Source organism: Aythya ferina (assembly GCF_964211825.1).
Source record: "Aythya ferina genome assembly, chromosome: 3".
Taxonomy (NCBI): domain Eukaryota; kingdom Metazoa; phylum Chordata; class Aves; order Anseriformes; family Anatidae; genus Aythya; species Aythya ferina.
The window spans coordinates 93,609,164-93,625,939 of NC_140298.1; the positions used below are offsets into that span (position 1 = coordinate 93,609,164).

The 16,776-nt window shown below is 38.9% G+C and overlaps 1 protein-coding gene across 39 annotated transcripts in view; it reads left to right on the top strand.

Annotated features, from left to right (window-relative positions):
* DST (dystonin) overlaps positions 1-16,776 on the top strand; it is a 300,235-nt gene that overhangs the window by 111,699 nt on the left and 171,760 nt on the right. For 38 of the 39 annotated variants that reach the window (XM_084516227.1, XM_084516265.1, XM_084516238.1 and 35 more), the window contains 3 exons: positions 377-466; positions 3,310-3,387; positions 6,012-6,104. In XM_084516227.1, the coding sequence (XP_084372353.1) occupies positions 377-466; positions 3,310-3,387; positions 6,012-6,104 (261 nt within the window). Of the gene's footprint in view, positions 1-376; positions 467-3,309; positions 3,388-6,011; positions 6,105-15,587; positions 16,613-16,776 lie in introns of those variants that run through there. The other variant, XM_084516228.1, reaches the window with a different exon arrangement.

Consider the following 16,776-nt stretch of genomic DNA (forward strand, 5'->3'; position numbering starts at 1 on the left):
ATTGGCTCGGATCTGGAAAACAATGGGGCCCTTCCCAAACATGGGGCAGCTTCTAGATCTTTCTCACAGAAACCACCCCTATGGCTCCCTGCTACCAAAACCTTGCCACGTAAACCCACTACAGGTTGCTATATGCATTCATTGAATATAACTTGACACTTTTTCAATAAAATGAAACAAAACGCAATGGAACAGTATGAGTGCAGACAAGGATGTGAATTTCGCCTATTATAATGAATTTCGATTTGTAAATCTGTCATGAAAGTGAAAGTTGAGGTAGGTGTACGCATGGATGTTAAACGATAACTGCTTATATGACTGAATTCTTTGGTATAAATGGGGAACTTAAATTTTACTTTTGCATTTATGTGTGCAGGTTCGAAAACATGTGAATGACCTATATGAAGACCTAAGAGATGGACATAACTTAATCTCGCTTCTAGAAGTCCTTTCTGGTGACACCTTGGTAAGCTTTTAAATCAGAATGCAGGAGTTGCAGTTTGTTGTATATACATACACTCTGTTAACTCTTAGGATGTTGACTGCTGGAAACTTCTTTGATATTTCCCATAACCTGTGACTTGATACCAAAGACACAAGTTATATTTCAGTTGGTAAAATATTGCACCATGAATCCTGTAGGGGAATGCAATCTGTTTTCTTCGTTTCTTGTGGTCAGTGAGACTTTTCTTAATAGGGTAAAATACTAGTTTTTCTGCTCTTCCCTTTTCTTTATAATTTTTCTTTTAACAAGTACTGGATGCTTAATATCCCTTCCCATTAGAGGGAGTAACTTACAAATAGCAAGGGTAAAATGTCCCTGAAATTGTCTAACACACTCCTCAGATGTCATTTCCTTTCTTTGTGAGCATTACTTCCTTTGCTTGGTATTTGTTCTCTTCGTTATGTTCTTCTTTTCATGCTCTTCTTTTCATTTGTGGTCTGTCTTGTGTCTTTGCTGTCCTGTCTCCTGTCTGTTATATTCATTAGCCAAGAGAGCGAGATTTTTTGAAGACCTTACGGTTGGTGAGTTCAACAGAAGCATGCGCGTATGAACAGCATGAGGATGTGGAGGATGAGGATAAGGGGGTAGGTGCCGACCCCCGTAACTGTACTAACATAGTGTTTGAAGTGTGGTGTCTGCTAATGTAAAAGTCGATTCTTAGTTCAGTGTCGTGCAGTAGCTCCATAGAAAGGACAAAAGAACTTGTGTGGGTAAACCAGGATATGTATGTTAAAAATGGAGGTATGGTAAGGACAAAGGTTTTTTTAGCCTATTTTATGAACAGCTAAAATGCTAAGATTTAACGTATCTGTTTGTTTACTTTCACTGAGCTGTACAAAACCAAGGTGCAACATTATCAAAATCCTATAGGACTTTTCTTTTTTTCAATTAGGGAATTCCAGTAATTCCAACAATTCCATTAAAGCAAGCATTTATACATGCAATCTCTATTGCCAGTTAACAATTAATTCAGACAAAGCCTTGGAGGCTTCAAAACGGTGGCAGAAAATTAGTTCGTCTTAGTTAGAATCCACTCACCCACAGTGTATTTGCTGTAATATTGGATAATATTTTGAAATAAGGTAATTTAGAAGTGCAGATCTATTTCTTAGAATTAATCAAATGTAACAGTAACTTTTTCAAAGCAGATAGTCAAAGTAGAAGTTATGTGACAACTGTGTAGGGCTACCAAATATATGGATGGTTTGCAGGATTTATCTTTCTGGCAACAGATGTTGAATTACTGTTTTACTGTGTTTCAACCATCCAGAAGGGAAATATCTACCTATGAAGTGTAAAATGCCGAGTGCTTGTTAGTCCAAGAAGCTCTTCCATGCCTTTGTAGAACCTGCATTGTCAGTGTTTGCTCCAGCAGCTTGTTGTCATAGGGCCTAATTATGTTCTTGGCTCCGTGTGTGTCGTGCTGCAGTTGTGATTTCAGTGGAATATGTGTGCTTTTTTCTAGAGGCATAACATACCTTAAAATGCTGCATTTTAGCTATACTTTAGAAAAAAAATATTTCCCCTCTGAGATCCTCGACCTTTATTTTGTGATGGTTTGGGATTTATTTTACTCTCTCTGTTTTGGAAAACAAAGTTCCAGGTCTGCAGTCCTTCATGGCATCCATGGATGTTATTCAGTAGCAAGGGCTGCAGGGACTGATCCTGGGCTCTCAGTGTGAAAAAGAAGGAGCTAAATCAAAGGTTCTACTATGGAAATTAAAGTTTTTTTGTGTTTCAGTTTATGCTTCTTATTCAACTCCATTTTCCCATGTTTTGTTTTGGCAAGCGTCTGATACTCCACAGGGGGAAAAAAGTCTAATGAGGAAGGCTTGGGTTTATCTTTGCGTTTCACAGCGATTTTCTGAGGAAATACTCATATTCATGGCTGAGCCCTAGCAATTAGAGTTTGCTTCAATTTAGTGCTGTGAAAGTTTGTGAAAAATCTGAAATAAGGAAGAAGAACATAAGGATTTGGATATTATGATGATAAAAAATTAACTGCTTTCCCATTGTTGATCTGTGGCAGCTAAGTAAAGTATTCTTTTTCTGTGTGATTCTTCTTCTTGGTGATTTTACACTAACTGCATGCAGTTTTGCCATGTTTCCATTAACACACCGCTCATTTCACAGATTCTTGCTCATATGTTTTTGATTTGAGAAGAGTGATGAGGTTTTTTTCACGCTTTATAATGTTTACCCAAGGCAAGAGTTTAAATTTACACTCTAGGGCTGTATATGTTGTATTATGTCTTTTTGGAGGAAGGTATTATCTTTATTAGATGCCTTTAAATCAATATGTATTGTTGTTACAATGGTTATGCGGTCATATCATAAATAAATGGTGTTAAAATCATAAAAGTGCATACAGAGATAAGCTTTCCATTACAGTTTACCAGAGCAACATGAACGTCCATGACATTACTTATATTTTGCTTTGCTTGATACACTGTAAGTCTTTTATAATTACATACTGCAGTTTGGTTTCTGTAGATTCACGTGGGGCCTTTTTTTAGCTCTTTTGGCCTAAGTAGTACTTTACAGGGAAACAGCTATCTGCCAGCACGGAGCAAAGTTGCACCTTGGGACACTGATCTCCCCTTCCACCCATTGTTGTAAAAAATTTCAACTACAACTTAAAACAATAAAAGTCACTAAAGCACACTTTTCCACCAAAGACATTGGCTATTGGCTTCATTTAAAACTGTAGAGGCTAGAACATTTTATGTGGTATTTTTTTGAGCCAGACTGTTTGTTCTTTTGTCTGAAAGGGAAATCTCACGACTCTTGTTTTCCAATTTTAGCCCCGAGAAAAAGGTCGGATGCGTTTTCACAGACTCCAGAACGTCCAAATTGCACTTGACTATTTGAAAAAACGCCAGGTACGGTGAACATTTTAATAAAAGATGTTAACAAAAATTGCATAACCAGTAAATAACATCAGTAATAAAAAAGAAAGTCCTCCTTGGTCATTCATGCACACTGTGTAAGAGCTGCTGGTATAGGGCTGGCTTGATCTTGTACTTGAGACAGTAAAAAGGGATGTGTCAGAAGTAGCTTTACACCAGCCTTTTCTGAGCAATAGCATCAACACATGTGGTATACGATATTAAAGAGGAGAAAATTATGGGGAAGATCCACAGGAATTGCTTATAATAGATTCAAAATCTCGCATGGTGTTCAAACACCAGCTGGTATGTATTATTTTTTCACCAAATCTTTTTTTAGTGCAAAATGCAGATTGGGAGAAATTAGAACTTTGTATGGGAGTCACTTGTTTTGATGATGCTTCTTTAGGAAAACCCTTTTCAAGCCTTGTTCCTGATAGAACTAGAACTCATGCCCTAGAAAGTCAGTAGTCATCTGGGCTGTAGAAGTTTAGTTCCACCTTTGGACCAAACACTTGAAAACTGCACTCCCTGGTGGCTTTTTACTGCAGTGGAATGAGTTTCTTTCCGCTTTTACATTTCTTTTAGAAACTTAGGATTCTCGCTTTCTCCTTTTGCAACATGGCAACATTCAAAAATGTCAAAAAAAGTTTTGGAAATTAAAACTGCATCTCTGTATAACCCATCCTTATGAATTGACACTGGAAATGAGTTGCTGGGGTGATTTTGATTGGTTTGGTTTGTGTGATTTTTTGTTTTTTTTTTGCTACTTGAAAAGTGTGAAAAAATGCAAGGTAGCAAAACATAAGCAGATACTTTGTTTGTTTGTTTGTTTTTAAAGCAGATTGCCTTTTCCATATTGTGAGTGTAGTTACAGACTTCAGGTTGTGGGGTGAGAGAACCAAGAACTCAATCCTGCTTCCCTGAGTTCAAGGGAAGCTTCTGTGAGCTATTCAACAAAAACGCTACAACGTAAACGAAAGGCTACTTGAACTGATGATCACAATGGCATTTTTATGCAGCGAGACCTTTGGGTTTGTGCTGCACCATGCCTTATATCTGTATGCCAGACCTGAGGTACATGTCACAGGGCATGTAAAATCAGATCATCCTCTCTCCCTGGGAACCGCAGGCCTCCGTCATGTGGCTCTTGATTGTGATCTGAGAATTTTTGTGCTTTCTTCAGCCTTGCAGTTTCATGAAGGTGGCTGTACCCTAGTTTACAAAATAATTGTATGCTGTTGGCGTTCTTGGGTAAAAGTTTCAGCTCCCCCTCCCCTTCTTATAGAGGGGGTCCTAGCCTGGAGTGAGGGCTATGAAAGGTTTTGAAGGCAAAGGGACTTTTCCAGAGACTGGGGTTCAGCTCAGGAAGGAAAGGCAGAGTTAAAGAGGTGTGGCGCTCTTGTTACTTCTTTCTAAACCATATTTAGGAGGTAACTTGCTCAGGGTGGATGTATAACCTCCAGACACAATGCTTTATTGTTCCTTAGGTTAGAAAGAGTCTATATATGGATAATTCTGGAGCCTGACTTGGGGGAAAAAAATAAAATACAAAGAAAAAAATAAAGAGGAAGCATATTTGACTATCATGTAGAGCTTTGCCAAACACAAACAGCTTTCATATGCAGTGAGAGGAAAACATTTGGATGTCTTTCATTTCTTTTTTTGAACTGGGGAATACACTTTTTTCCAGAGAGAGTGCTTTTTTTTTCTTTTTCTTTTTTCTTTCTTTTTTCCTTTTTTTTCTTTTTTTTCTTCTAATAGTTGAGATTATGTCTGCAGAGCAAAAGGAGAGCATGCCTTTGCTTGTTTAGTGTTGATAACAGGGCATATGTTAAAAAGCATATGCATGTAACTTTACTAGCATAAGCATAAAATACCTTTTATTTGAGTCATCATTAATTGCTAGGCTACCTGGATAAATAAGACAGAGAGAGAAATTGAATGGAATAATAAAATACAACAAAGAAAATAGAATTATTAAATCTACTCTGAACATGAGTTTATTGGAATGGCAAAAATACCAACCTTTGTTTTAACCCTGTTAACCTTTTCATGTTCACAGCATTGTGAATGAGTAAAAGAGCAGAGGTGATAATACCCTTTGTCATTATTATGGCATTTTGGGCATAATAAATTCTTGGTTTTATCAAGACAGGTTGTTGTGCTTTAACAGGCCAGTTCTCTTGTTGCTGGATTCTGTCTTTGATACGGGAGAGCATGGGGAAAGCCAGTGCTCACTTCCTGAGATTCAGCATTGCCCTGAGACCGATGTACCACAGTTACAGATCAGCACGTCCTTGTTATCCTCTCCCCATCTATCACACCTTCCTCCCTTTGACACAGGCTGAGATGAAGGGCATTTGGCACAGGACCAGATTTGCCGGCTTAGTGACAGCGGAGGGATCTCCTCAAGTCAGCGTGGGTGGGAGAGGGTGATTCCTGGCAGGCCACAGGCAGCCAGAATTTAATTCCTTTCAGCTTTTGAAAACTAAAGAAAATAACCAAGTAGGCTCAGGAAGTGAGTAATGCTTCCTTTAAAGTCGCGCCTGTGCAGTGCAGTATGTATTTTTGGCATATTTATTTCAATTCTGTGTATTTTCTTCCCTCTTTGGCAGGTGAAACTGGTTAACATTAGAAATGATGACATAACAGATGGGAATCCCAAGTTGACTTTGGGGTTGATATGGACCATAATTTTGCACTTTCAGGTAAGTCTAGTTTTGCTTGGCAATATGTTTTCACTCAGATTCCTGCATACCTTTATGATGAGTGGGTCAAGTTAGGACCTCCAGATAGCCTGTGCAAAAATACACATTATGCTTCTAATGTGTATTGGAAGGTTTTGATAATTCTGTTTTGGTGATCTTAAGGTGTAGTTTACTTTCTAATTTCTTGTCTCTGCAGTCATAGAAAATACCTTGTTTTTTGAACATTATTAAAGACAGAGATTGGTGTTTTTCTTTCAGCATTCGGATTAATAGGGCTTGTTTTATTCTACAGGCTGGTTTTGTTGAATATTGAAATAAAATAATAAAAAAAAAAAGTTTTAAATCTTGTTTCGTTTTGGATCATCTAAATTTCTTTCCTGATACGAGTCTTGTAGCAAGCACTACTTTCAGCATTTTCAAGCAGTTGGTAACAGTTCAGCATTTGTTTTTAGTATAATAAACGTGATGGTAACACGGGGTCACACTAGGTGGCACTCTGATTGTTGTACACTGGGCAGATTGTGTACAGTATAATGCAGCCTTACAGTCTGTGGTGTTAAATTGCTCCTCAGAATGGGGCCCTCACAATGGCTGTGGCTGTAGATGATGTAATTCAGATGACAGATAATTCCCATTTACTGACTGCAGCATTGTTAGCCATAGACTTGGTACTGTGCAGTCATTTGAAATGGTCGAAACATGACACGATTGTAAGGAAAATGCGTGGTTCGCTTAAGAATATCCTGTACTGGATTTATGATCGGAAAAGAACACCTTTTAAACAAACACACAAAACCACAAACAGCTGCTAGGGTCTTGTGAATTGTAAGGAGGAACAAAAGACACAAATAGGACCAATGTGGCAATGGTCTAACCATAGTGGGCAGCTCAGCCAAGGCCAATGCACAGGGTGAAGGAAAATCTAACTGCTCACCATCAGCGAGGATCTGAAGTTCCCTCAACCTCCCAGCTATCTCAGTCTTTAACTTAACTTCTACATGGTATATGGAGAAAGAAGTCTGGGAGTAAGTATATTTGATCATGACCCACAGAATAAGCAATGGTTGAATGTTGCTGTGTTTTAAGAAATAAAGATTATTAAAAACATGGATAGAAGCAGATAACGGTAATGAAACTTTTAATTGATGTATGTTTTATCTTTCTGAACCTCACGAATAGTTTTTTGCAGGAAGAAATTTTTATTTTTTCTTGCTAACTGAAGCATGGGACATCTGGTGCGGTTTTGGATGCTTATAGAAAGCGATGAAAGCTAGCATTACTATTTCCACCTGTAAAAAAAAAAAAAAAAAAAGTCAAGAAAGAAAAACATGAAGTGTCTAATTTAGGCGAGCTGGGGTGACAAAGATTTTCCGCTGTAAGGTAGCCAGCTCTGTGTGAAATATGTAGGACCATTTAAATTGTAGCCGAAACACTTACTTCACTCTGTCCTGACCCTCAATAACTAAATAGCGTAAATCTCTACCAGTGTAATTCAGGTCTTGTAAATCTGTCACATTTCATTTTTTCAAACTAATTTGTTAAAAAATCTGTGTTAAAATATTTTTAAGAATGAATAGTTCTTAGATTGAATATTAAACCACATCAGTACATACGAAGTAACCAAAGAAAAGGATTTTATAAAATTAATTTTGTCTTTTTAGTAATAACAACTGCAGTACCTATACTGAATGAAGAAGGGATTAGTAAAGTGATGGATGCTCTGTGTTAATCTGTGCAACCTTAGCATTTGCCTGTGTGCCACTTCTTTTGAGGCATCTGGAAATTTGGTGTTGTTGTCACCTGTATATGGCAGATTCAGGTTCAGAATACATAAGGAAATTCAGAAGAATGTGCGTACTTACACTTACCAGTTTTTTTGTCTTCACTCAGATTTTGAATGAGGGAAAAATCTGAATTGAAATGTCTAACAGCAGAGCCTTAATGAAAGAGATGAAGCTTCGTGACAATAAGAGTGTTTATGCATGGAGTAATCCTATATATATATTGGGAAAGTTGTGGTGAGGCTCAATTCTAAATTCTCCATGTAATCTGATAATCTGAGGGATAGAGGTTTGGTCTGTACAGCTGGTATAGCCTGGAGAGTGATTCAGCTAACCACCTTCTGAAGCCTCTCTCCATTTGACTAAACATAAACATCTGTTCTCGTTGGAGATTTATGAGACGCCCACAGAAGTATGAGAAGCATGACAGGTTTTATGGGAAGCACACTGTCAGCCGGGGAGAGACTGAGATCAGGCAGGATAAGATACATCTTAAATGGAAGTAAACACGTTTAGCAACGGATCTGAGACCTGGGGGGCGGTCGATACAGCGGGTGGAACTTGGTGAAGCAATTGAGATGACTACTGCAGTAGGTGCTTAGAGTACCTACTGAGCAATTTCGTTGCCCAGCATAGGCTCCTGCTGTGATCTGAGATGATGCATCGTACCCTGCCTCACCTGGAGGTGCAGATGCAGTTAGGAGGAGAGTTTCCTTAGGTCCTTTGTTGCGTCTGTAATCCCCATGTAGATATCCCAGATGGTTTTAAGCATCTCAGATGTTCTAAGTGGGCAGTTGACTTACTCCTTTTGTCTTTACTTCAGGGTATGATACCTTGTTGTTAGAGGCCTGCTGACTGTACTAACTAGATCTGCCAGGCTTGATTCAGTTGCATGAAGGCAGGTGTCATTTGAGGTTCGTGAGAGTATCCAGGACATGCTTGTGGAGTTCTCTGATGAGACACCAGATCTATGAGAGACCTGTGGTCTTCTACACTTGCAGCTGGAGGCCAGCAGGGGCATAGCAAGGTATCTCTCAGGGCTCTAGAAGCCTGTGTTTAGGAAACGGCCTCAACTGAGTAAAACGGGCTCATAAAGACCAAGCCAGCATATAAACACCTATACAAAGACACTTACATTGAGGTGTCTTAATTTGAACTGCCCCTTAATTTTTCTGGTCATTTGCAGTAGTTATTTCTCAGCGAGCCTAAGGGTCTGTTTGCTGTGTGATGTTATTGCCTCTGTTTCATCGTTGGTAATCGTAACACCATTGCAACCTGGGATGTAGTCAAAAGGTGAGGGATTATTTTGCCTATTGTTTGTGGTTTCTTGTTTCTCTGAGTCATGGCACTTATCTGGGGGATAATATTTCCTCAGAACCGAAAATCCTTCTGAGTATTGGAATGAATTTAGAAATGATTTAGGGGAAGGCCATGATGAACAAAAAGGAGATGATATGCATTTAAGGATTAAGTTTCTCTTGCATCTGAGTTACATCTAGAGATGTTTATGGCTTTCTGACTCAGTACCCACACTTAGATAAATGTAAGCTTTATTCTACATTATACCACTGGCTTTTGCAGCTGCACAAGTCCAAGAAAAGTACATTCTTCTGTGGCCCAAGTAATTGTATATAAGATACAGAAATGATAGAATAGGAAATCCAGTAGTTTACTGAGTTAAGTATTTTAGAAAATAATTTGTCCTGTAGATATGGAAAATCCCTGAGATGTGTTGTTAGGATTTAGGCAAGCTTACAGTTATGCATTTCGCATGCTTTTAGTAATATGTTTGGTTTTTTATTTCAGTTTCATAATGCAATAGTTACTATTAGTTGTGGCATCTTTATAACCTGCTAAATCAGATTGCACTGTTCTTATGATTATATGCTGCATCTATAAATGTCCAAATTAATAGTTGAATAGACTTTGTCTTCAAAACCCAGTACATTTTCACTGATGACATTAGAGATGAGCAACTATAAATAAAGGAAGATTCTGGACCTAAGAAAGTAACTGCAGTTTTAGAAGGATAATTTCTGTGAAAATCAGTGATCATTTATTTTCAAACCACTGCAAACATTCTTCAATTTCACACTCTTTTAGAGTAATCTGTAACTGTTTAAAAACAAAACAAAGCAAAAACTGAAACCTGAAACTTTTAAGCATCTTAAATTCAAGGCCTCTGTGAATTCAGGCCTTCACAATTTTCCGGAACTTCCAAGTCCTGACTCAGTAGGTTTGTTTATTTATTTATTACTGTTTCATCATCATTTTGCAGCTCAGTAACTCCTGTGAAACACTCTTTCTTCCTCTCTCCCCATCTCCCTGCAATCAGGCCTTTTTTACAAAAGGCTGCTTGTGAGGCCCCAGTCTGTAAGGCTTTTGTCCAGACATTACGTTGCCGTCCAGCCCCCCCTAGAGAAGATGGGCTCTTTTTCCCAGGCCTCCTTAGGGCACGTGTTACCTCTTAACATTTCTCTTGTCAGCCAGCAATTATTTTTTTTTGCTGTTGGTTCCCTGTAAGCCTTCAAGCCAAATTCATTCTTTAGCAGTCTGCCACAAAGCAGTCCTGGGACTGTTCATTCGGGCTAGCGGGTCAGCAGTTAAACATTTGTCTGTGTTAGGGAAAAAGGCAAGAAGCATGGATTTCTTTGTAGGTTACTTGGCGGAGATACATAACTACCCAGCCTTTTCTCAAGTTCCTGGTACCTCTTACCACAGTGAGGTGTTTGGAGGCTGCAGTGCAATTAATATTATTTTGAAGCACTCTTGCATTGGTCATGAAGGCTTTGGCCTTCATTTGGGGTCTGAGAGGTGGCCAGAGAAGGAGACAAGTCAGAGGTGGTGGCCCACTCCAGCAGATGACTTGTAAAAAGCAGAGGAATAATGAGATATTCTGGGATCTCAGTACCTTCCTCTCTTTCAGTTGCTCTGATGCTAAATCCATGGCAAGAGTCATCATATAGGAGGCATGTTGCCTATTTTTCTGTTCCTGAGATGGCAACATGGAATTGAGAGTTGGGTCTGACCTTCAGTTGCCGTTCTTGTGCCACCTATTTCTAGTCCATCAGGAGCAGCTGGATCTGGAGCTGGCCTCTGGGCCCTGTCCAAGCTCTGGGGCTTGGATCCCAAAGATGGGCATTTAATCTGCCCCTGCTTTAAAATAGCTAGAACAGTTCCAGGTCTGATCTTCTCAAAGATTTAAAGATGGAGCTATGAGGCTAATTGTGTAATCTCCGACTGTCAGTGGTCATAAACCCTGTTCCACTTGGGACTTGAGATTCCCAGTGGCAGACCTATCATACTTGATGCTTTTCCTGTATTTTATTCCTCAGCTGAGTTCCCAATTATCTCTTCCAGAACTCTTCAGCAATTGAAGAAAATTGCTGAATCTCAGTTAGGAAAATGAGCATGAAATTCTAGGAATTTCTGGGATTCATCTGACTCGCAAAGATGAGAGGCATTAAATCTCATTGCAGAATCATATTTGTACTTTACACCTTATAATAGTGGGATATCTGTAGCTGGATGAGAGTTAGGAGCAGTTAGCTCATTCTGTTCATGCTGAATGCCATAAAACCACCACCAAAGAACAAATTCTTCTTTCCTCACTTTGCTAAGAGTCATCTCACTGGACATAAAACCTTTCCCCTGCCAGATCTGCTGTTCAGGTGGTACTGCTGGTACCTCAGTGGTACCTGGTGGCTGAACAGCTCGTTCACATTTTGGGCAGTGTCTGTACAGCTCAAACAGAACTGCATATAACCTTTTGTTTGTGCTGGAAAGCTTTTATTTCTTGCTTTGTTCTCCATCTTTTGCCATGTTTTAATTTTCACTTTCTCTTTGACTTAAGTTTGTCTTTCTGTCATTCTGCCTGTGACCTTTGGGCTGTGCAATAAAACGCTTTCTGGTTATCTGGTATGCTGCTTTAGTACCAAGAAATGACACGTAACCTTTATGCTAAATGCTCTATGGCTTTTCCTGTGTTGCATTTAAAAAAAAAAAAAAAAAAGAGGGGAGGCAACATAGATCTGAAACTACCTACAGTGGATTCTAGTTTATTTCGACAGCGTTGTCACCTTAACGTGTGATACAGCTGTTCAATGTTGAGAACATTTCACAGCCTCACATTTGATTAGTTCCCAGAAATCTATGGTTAAATGCACACAAAACAAATATATACCTCTTCACAAGCTATTTCATGCCTTGGTGTTAATCGTTTGTTTGCTATGTCTTAATGTTAACCTCTTGTTTGTGATTAAGCAGCCTGTAAGACAGATCAAATGGCAGACAAGTGTTGGTCTAATCCTTTATTCATGTTATTCTTCTTAAGGGTTTATGTGCTAGAAAAAGTCTTTCACCAATCTCCCTTTAAAACTTTCTGGTATTGGCGAGTATGTATTTGGATCTTTGGGTGTTTCTTTAATAAAATAAACAAACAAAACCAAAAAAATCCTAATGCCAGAGCAATCCATGTAAGTATTTGAACAGCTTTGACTACCTGTTTCTTTGGCTTCAGCCAAGGCTGAGCTTCCACTGGGGTCTAGTAAGATGTCTGGGACAAAGCCCCTGGCCCGGTCAGCATCTTACTACACTTGGATGATATATTTCTTTGGTCTAGCAGATACGTTTTAGAAGAAATTTCAATTTCCCTTTTCCAAGACTCCAGTTCAACCCTGTTGTCTCTGTCTCTTTCCCACTGAGAAAAACTAACGACTTTACAGAATTTCTGTTAGATAAAAGTGGTCATTTTGTCCTTAGTTGCTTGCACTTCTGCTTAACATCTTCCCTTAACACTACATATGATTTTACATAAAATATATTTTTTAAAAATCCCACTGACATAGATGCAATTTTTCAATTCTTTTTGTCCTTGATCTTTTATTTGGTTTGAGGACATAAGTAAGGGATCATAAAGTTTACTTTTTGCTTCAGAAAATGCAAGGAATAGTAGAAAGAATTATTAAGAGAGGTGATAGCCTTCTCACCTAGGAACAGCTGGTAAGTATTGTTAAATTGGCTAAGTATCAAAAATACATGTTTCTTATCTTTTTTTGGGAGATAGAAGTGTGCAAATACTGCTAATAATCTGTACAGATATATTTGGAATTAATTTATTCCTAGCTAATATTGAGAAATAGATAAAATCTGTGAATAGCTGCAGATCAGCCATCTGCATCCATCTAAACTGGCCTGGAACACGCAGAGGTAAGCCAGGGCTGTTGGAAGCAATGGGCTTGTAACCAGCGTTTCAGAACTGATTCTTGTAGTTTTGCTGCTTCAAGTTTTAGTTGCACTTCAGAGGCATCTAATTTTCTGAAAAAGCCAATGAACTACTAAGAAAAATAAAAAAATTAAGATATATATGGGGATATGCTAAATCAGGAACTTTCTAAAATACTGTTGACATTATAAAGCACAGACTGTCAGCTGTAAAATAACCATGTGTTTCTTCTGACCTATCTTGAAATCAATTTCTGCTGACATTTTTATGTCAGTCAGCGTGCCACCAATTCTAATGAGGGTTTTGAAGTAGTGAATAATGCTTTAGGGATGGTTTTTGTTTGGAAGAAGGTGGTGTCATGCTGCTTGTTAAACAAATTGAATCAGTCTAAAATAAACATGCAGTAAATCAGTTTGTTAGAAATCAGTTAGCTAATACAGTTACTGTTTAGAAACCTCTTATGCCTTCATTTAAATACGTATTTGCATTGGAAAATTTAAATATGCAATTTTTCTAAGCAGTGTCTTAACTCTTGCAAAGTTTGTGGAGGAAGAACATGGACAGTGTGTTCGTGGTAGGCTATCTGAAGTACACTTTTGATGAGACAGTTAATATGGCATGAAAACATGTAAGTGTTCATACAAATGATGGACTCTTATCTTTAATCTTTTGCATAATTTCTGGTTTAGCAAGATAGTCATAATAAGTCATTTTTAATGAGTCCATAATTAAATATTTCATTATTATACTATGATATATTGTATAATAAATTATTATTATTATACATATTACTATTAAACTATAAACTGTATGTGTGTGAAATGAAGTCAGTCTTGGTCAGTTTCATTGCAAAGTCCTTCTTTTCTGATGAGAGAGGAGAAAGAAAGGTATATTTTCAAGTGTAAAAGCTGATTCTTTATACAAACACAGCAGTGCCCTTTCCAAGGACTTTATTTTTATTTTTCTCGTTTGCTTTCCTATTGGTTGGGGAGGACCAAGTCAGGACCCAACTCAGTCCCGTGGGGAGGAGTGTTTTAAATCATGGAGTCCTCGGGGCCGTGGCAGGAAGGCAGGTTTCGGAGCTGGCTAGAGCACAGCTTTTTACTGTGAGTATAGGGAGCAAATGTCACGGCCGCACCTTTATGTTGAGCACACTACAAATGCAAATAGAAATCAAGGCCGTGGAATAGGATGTGGTCATAGCATAAACATCTGCTTGGAGAAGAAATGTGCCAATATATAGCTGCTTATCTAGCATTGGCACATACCATTCTTTAACAGCCCTATACTCTGGTAGTGCTATAGCATAACATTTTCTGAGCAAATTTTACCCCAGTGCCTAGAGAATAGTCAGAAATGAGCATCCCTATTCTTGTAATTTCTTTACATGCTGACAGCACTTTTTTAACACGCTCCTTCTCGATCCCATCTGTAAAATGTTGTAGAATATTTTGGTGGAACTGGTCCCTGGGGATAAAGTCCCCCGGGTTTCATTAGTGCAGTCCCTTTTAAAACAAGCGAGGGAAACTCGGTGACAACAGCTGGTGATGCTTTGCAAGCTACTTGGTAGCTCTCTCTTTGTGAGACACCATCCACATGACCCCTGCCAATGTGTGTTGTTTCAGTAGGTTTTGTATATTGGTAGCAAAAATGAAGCAGAAGCTTGCATTTTTATTTAATTTATAGGTACAGATATTTTCCAAACAAAATATGTTGGTGATTAGACATGCTTGCATTTTAATGGTTTACGTTTCCATCTAGTTTTCAGAGGTCTGCTCATATTGTTTGGCTATTATTTTCAGAGCTACAGAACAGGAGCATGGGAGGAGGAAAAAACTTAACTTCAAAAATACCAGTAGAGTTTAATTTGGACGTATTATAGCTATATATATATTTTTTTTACGGTAACTGTAGACAATTTTCTAGACAGACTGGCTCTTGCAATTTTGCTTCACCTTTCTCTGCCAGCAGTTTTAAATTGGCAGCAAGGTTCCAGCCCCAAGTACACAGCACCACTGTCCTGAGCTCTTGTGATAATGGGGAAGCAGCAGGTTATTTATAGCTGACAGATCAGTAAAAATCACGTAAGCTGCTATGAAATCTCCGCATACAAATAAGAGCTTGACCCCCAACATGCTGCCAAAGCAATCTCTGATCGTTTACTTTAATCTTCCTTTCCGTGGATCATTGGGTACATAATAAGAGCACAGGCAGGGAGAAACAAATTTGCCAACGAAATCGCTGTAGCTATTTATTGTCCTGCTTGCTTTGGATCCGGAGTGGAGCTGATAGTTTCAAAGGTTGCTGCATATTTTCCTACTTTATCTTGTTTGAGTTACCAAACGAAACGGGAAGTTAAATGTATTCAAGAATTTTTCTTTTGCTCATAAATGCTATGTCATCTCTGTGAAAGGCCATCAGCTTTCCAGCCTAATGCTGCCGCGGTAATGTTTATTTAAGAGGATTGGTGGCCAGAAATAAGCCACAGTGTCTAATCAGACACAGGCCCTGCCTGGGCACCCTGCCACAACATTTATTGCGTGTGCGTTTCTCATAAGCAAAATGGCTACGTACTGAGGAGGATGGAGGGGAAGCCTGGAAGGAATTACGGTGCAAACTGCGGTTCTGAGCGTCCTGAGGAGGATTGAAGTGTATGTAAATATACTGGGATGAATGAGGCTGTGTGTCCGTGAGTTCCTGAACACCAAATGGGGAATGTCTGTGGGTGCGTAAGGGCTGAAAAGGAAGAACAGTACTTGGATCCTGCCAAAGCTCCCTTAAGTCCAGCTAAACATTCCCCTGGAAGAAAATACTTCAGAAGAAAATCGAGAAAGAAATCAGTGGACGGGAGACCAGATTCCGTACCGACTAAAGAAAATGAAGAAGAAAGTCAATATGAAGTGGGGATTTCAGAAAACATCGAGATTCTTCCAAAGGGTATGGGATTGGCTGATTCCTTCCCACAGAGACTGACAGCGGATGGTAGTGCTCTGCCCGTGAGTACAGACCTCTCGGCTGAACTTACTAAAGCAGAAGTTTTACTGAGGGAAACAAACAGTGATTCTCCCTGTCGGGGCAGTTTTCATGGTGATAATCAGAGGCTCACCAAGTCTGATGAAACAGAGGCATGGTTAAATGAAGGAGACAAGAGGAGTTCAGAGGACCGATGTGCTCGGAAGAGGAAATATTCAGCCTGTGACAACAAGAGAGAATTAGCATTTCAGAAGAAAGCAAGTGGTCTTTGTTACAAAAGAGCTGCTAGCTTGAATTCTGCTCTCCACCTTTTAGGCAGACAGCACGAAGAAAATGGGTTTAACAAAACTTCTCACAGAACTGTTGAAGATGTCCCAGAAAGCAATAAATCTGAAAAGTTGCGTCGCTTTCTTCCTGAAAGCAAAAGTGATCCGCTGCTTGAACAAAAGAGGTTTTATTCTTCTGATGATGTGTTTTCCCAATTGCCAAAAGAAAAAGCGTTATATAGCATTTCACCAAGCAGGAGCAAGGTAAATACTTTGGCACTGTACATTAACATTGCAACTTAGCTTGAAATAAGTACTGGAACAGTATTTTTGTTGTGTTAGGGAAATGTCTTCCACTCTGCTGTATTTAAACTGTTAACACATGCTGTGATGCTACAGGTAATCACAGGACAGGATGTATACTTGAT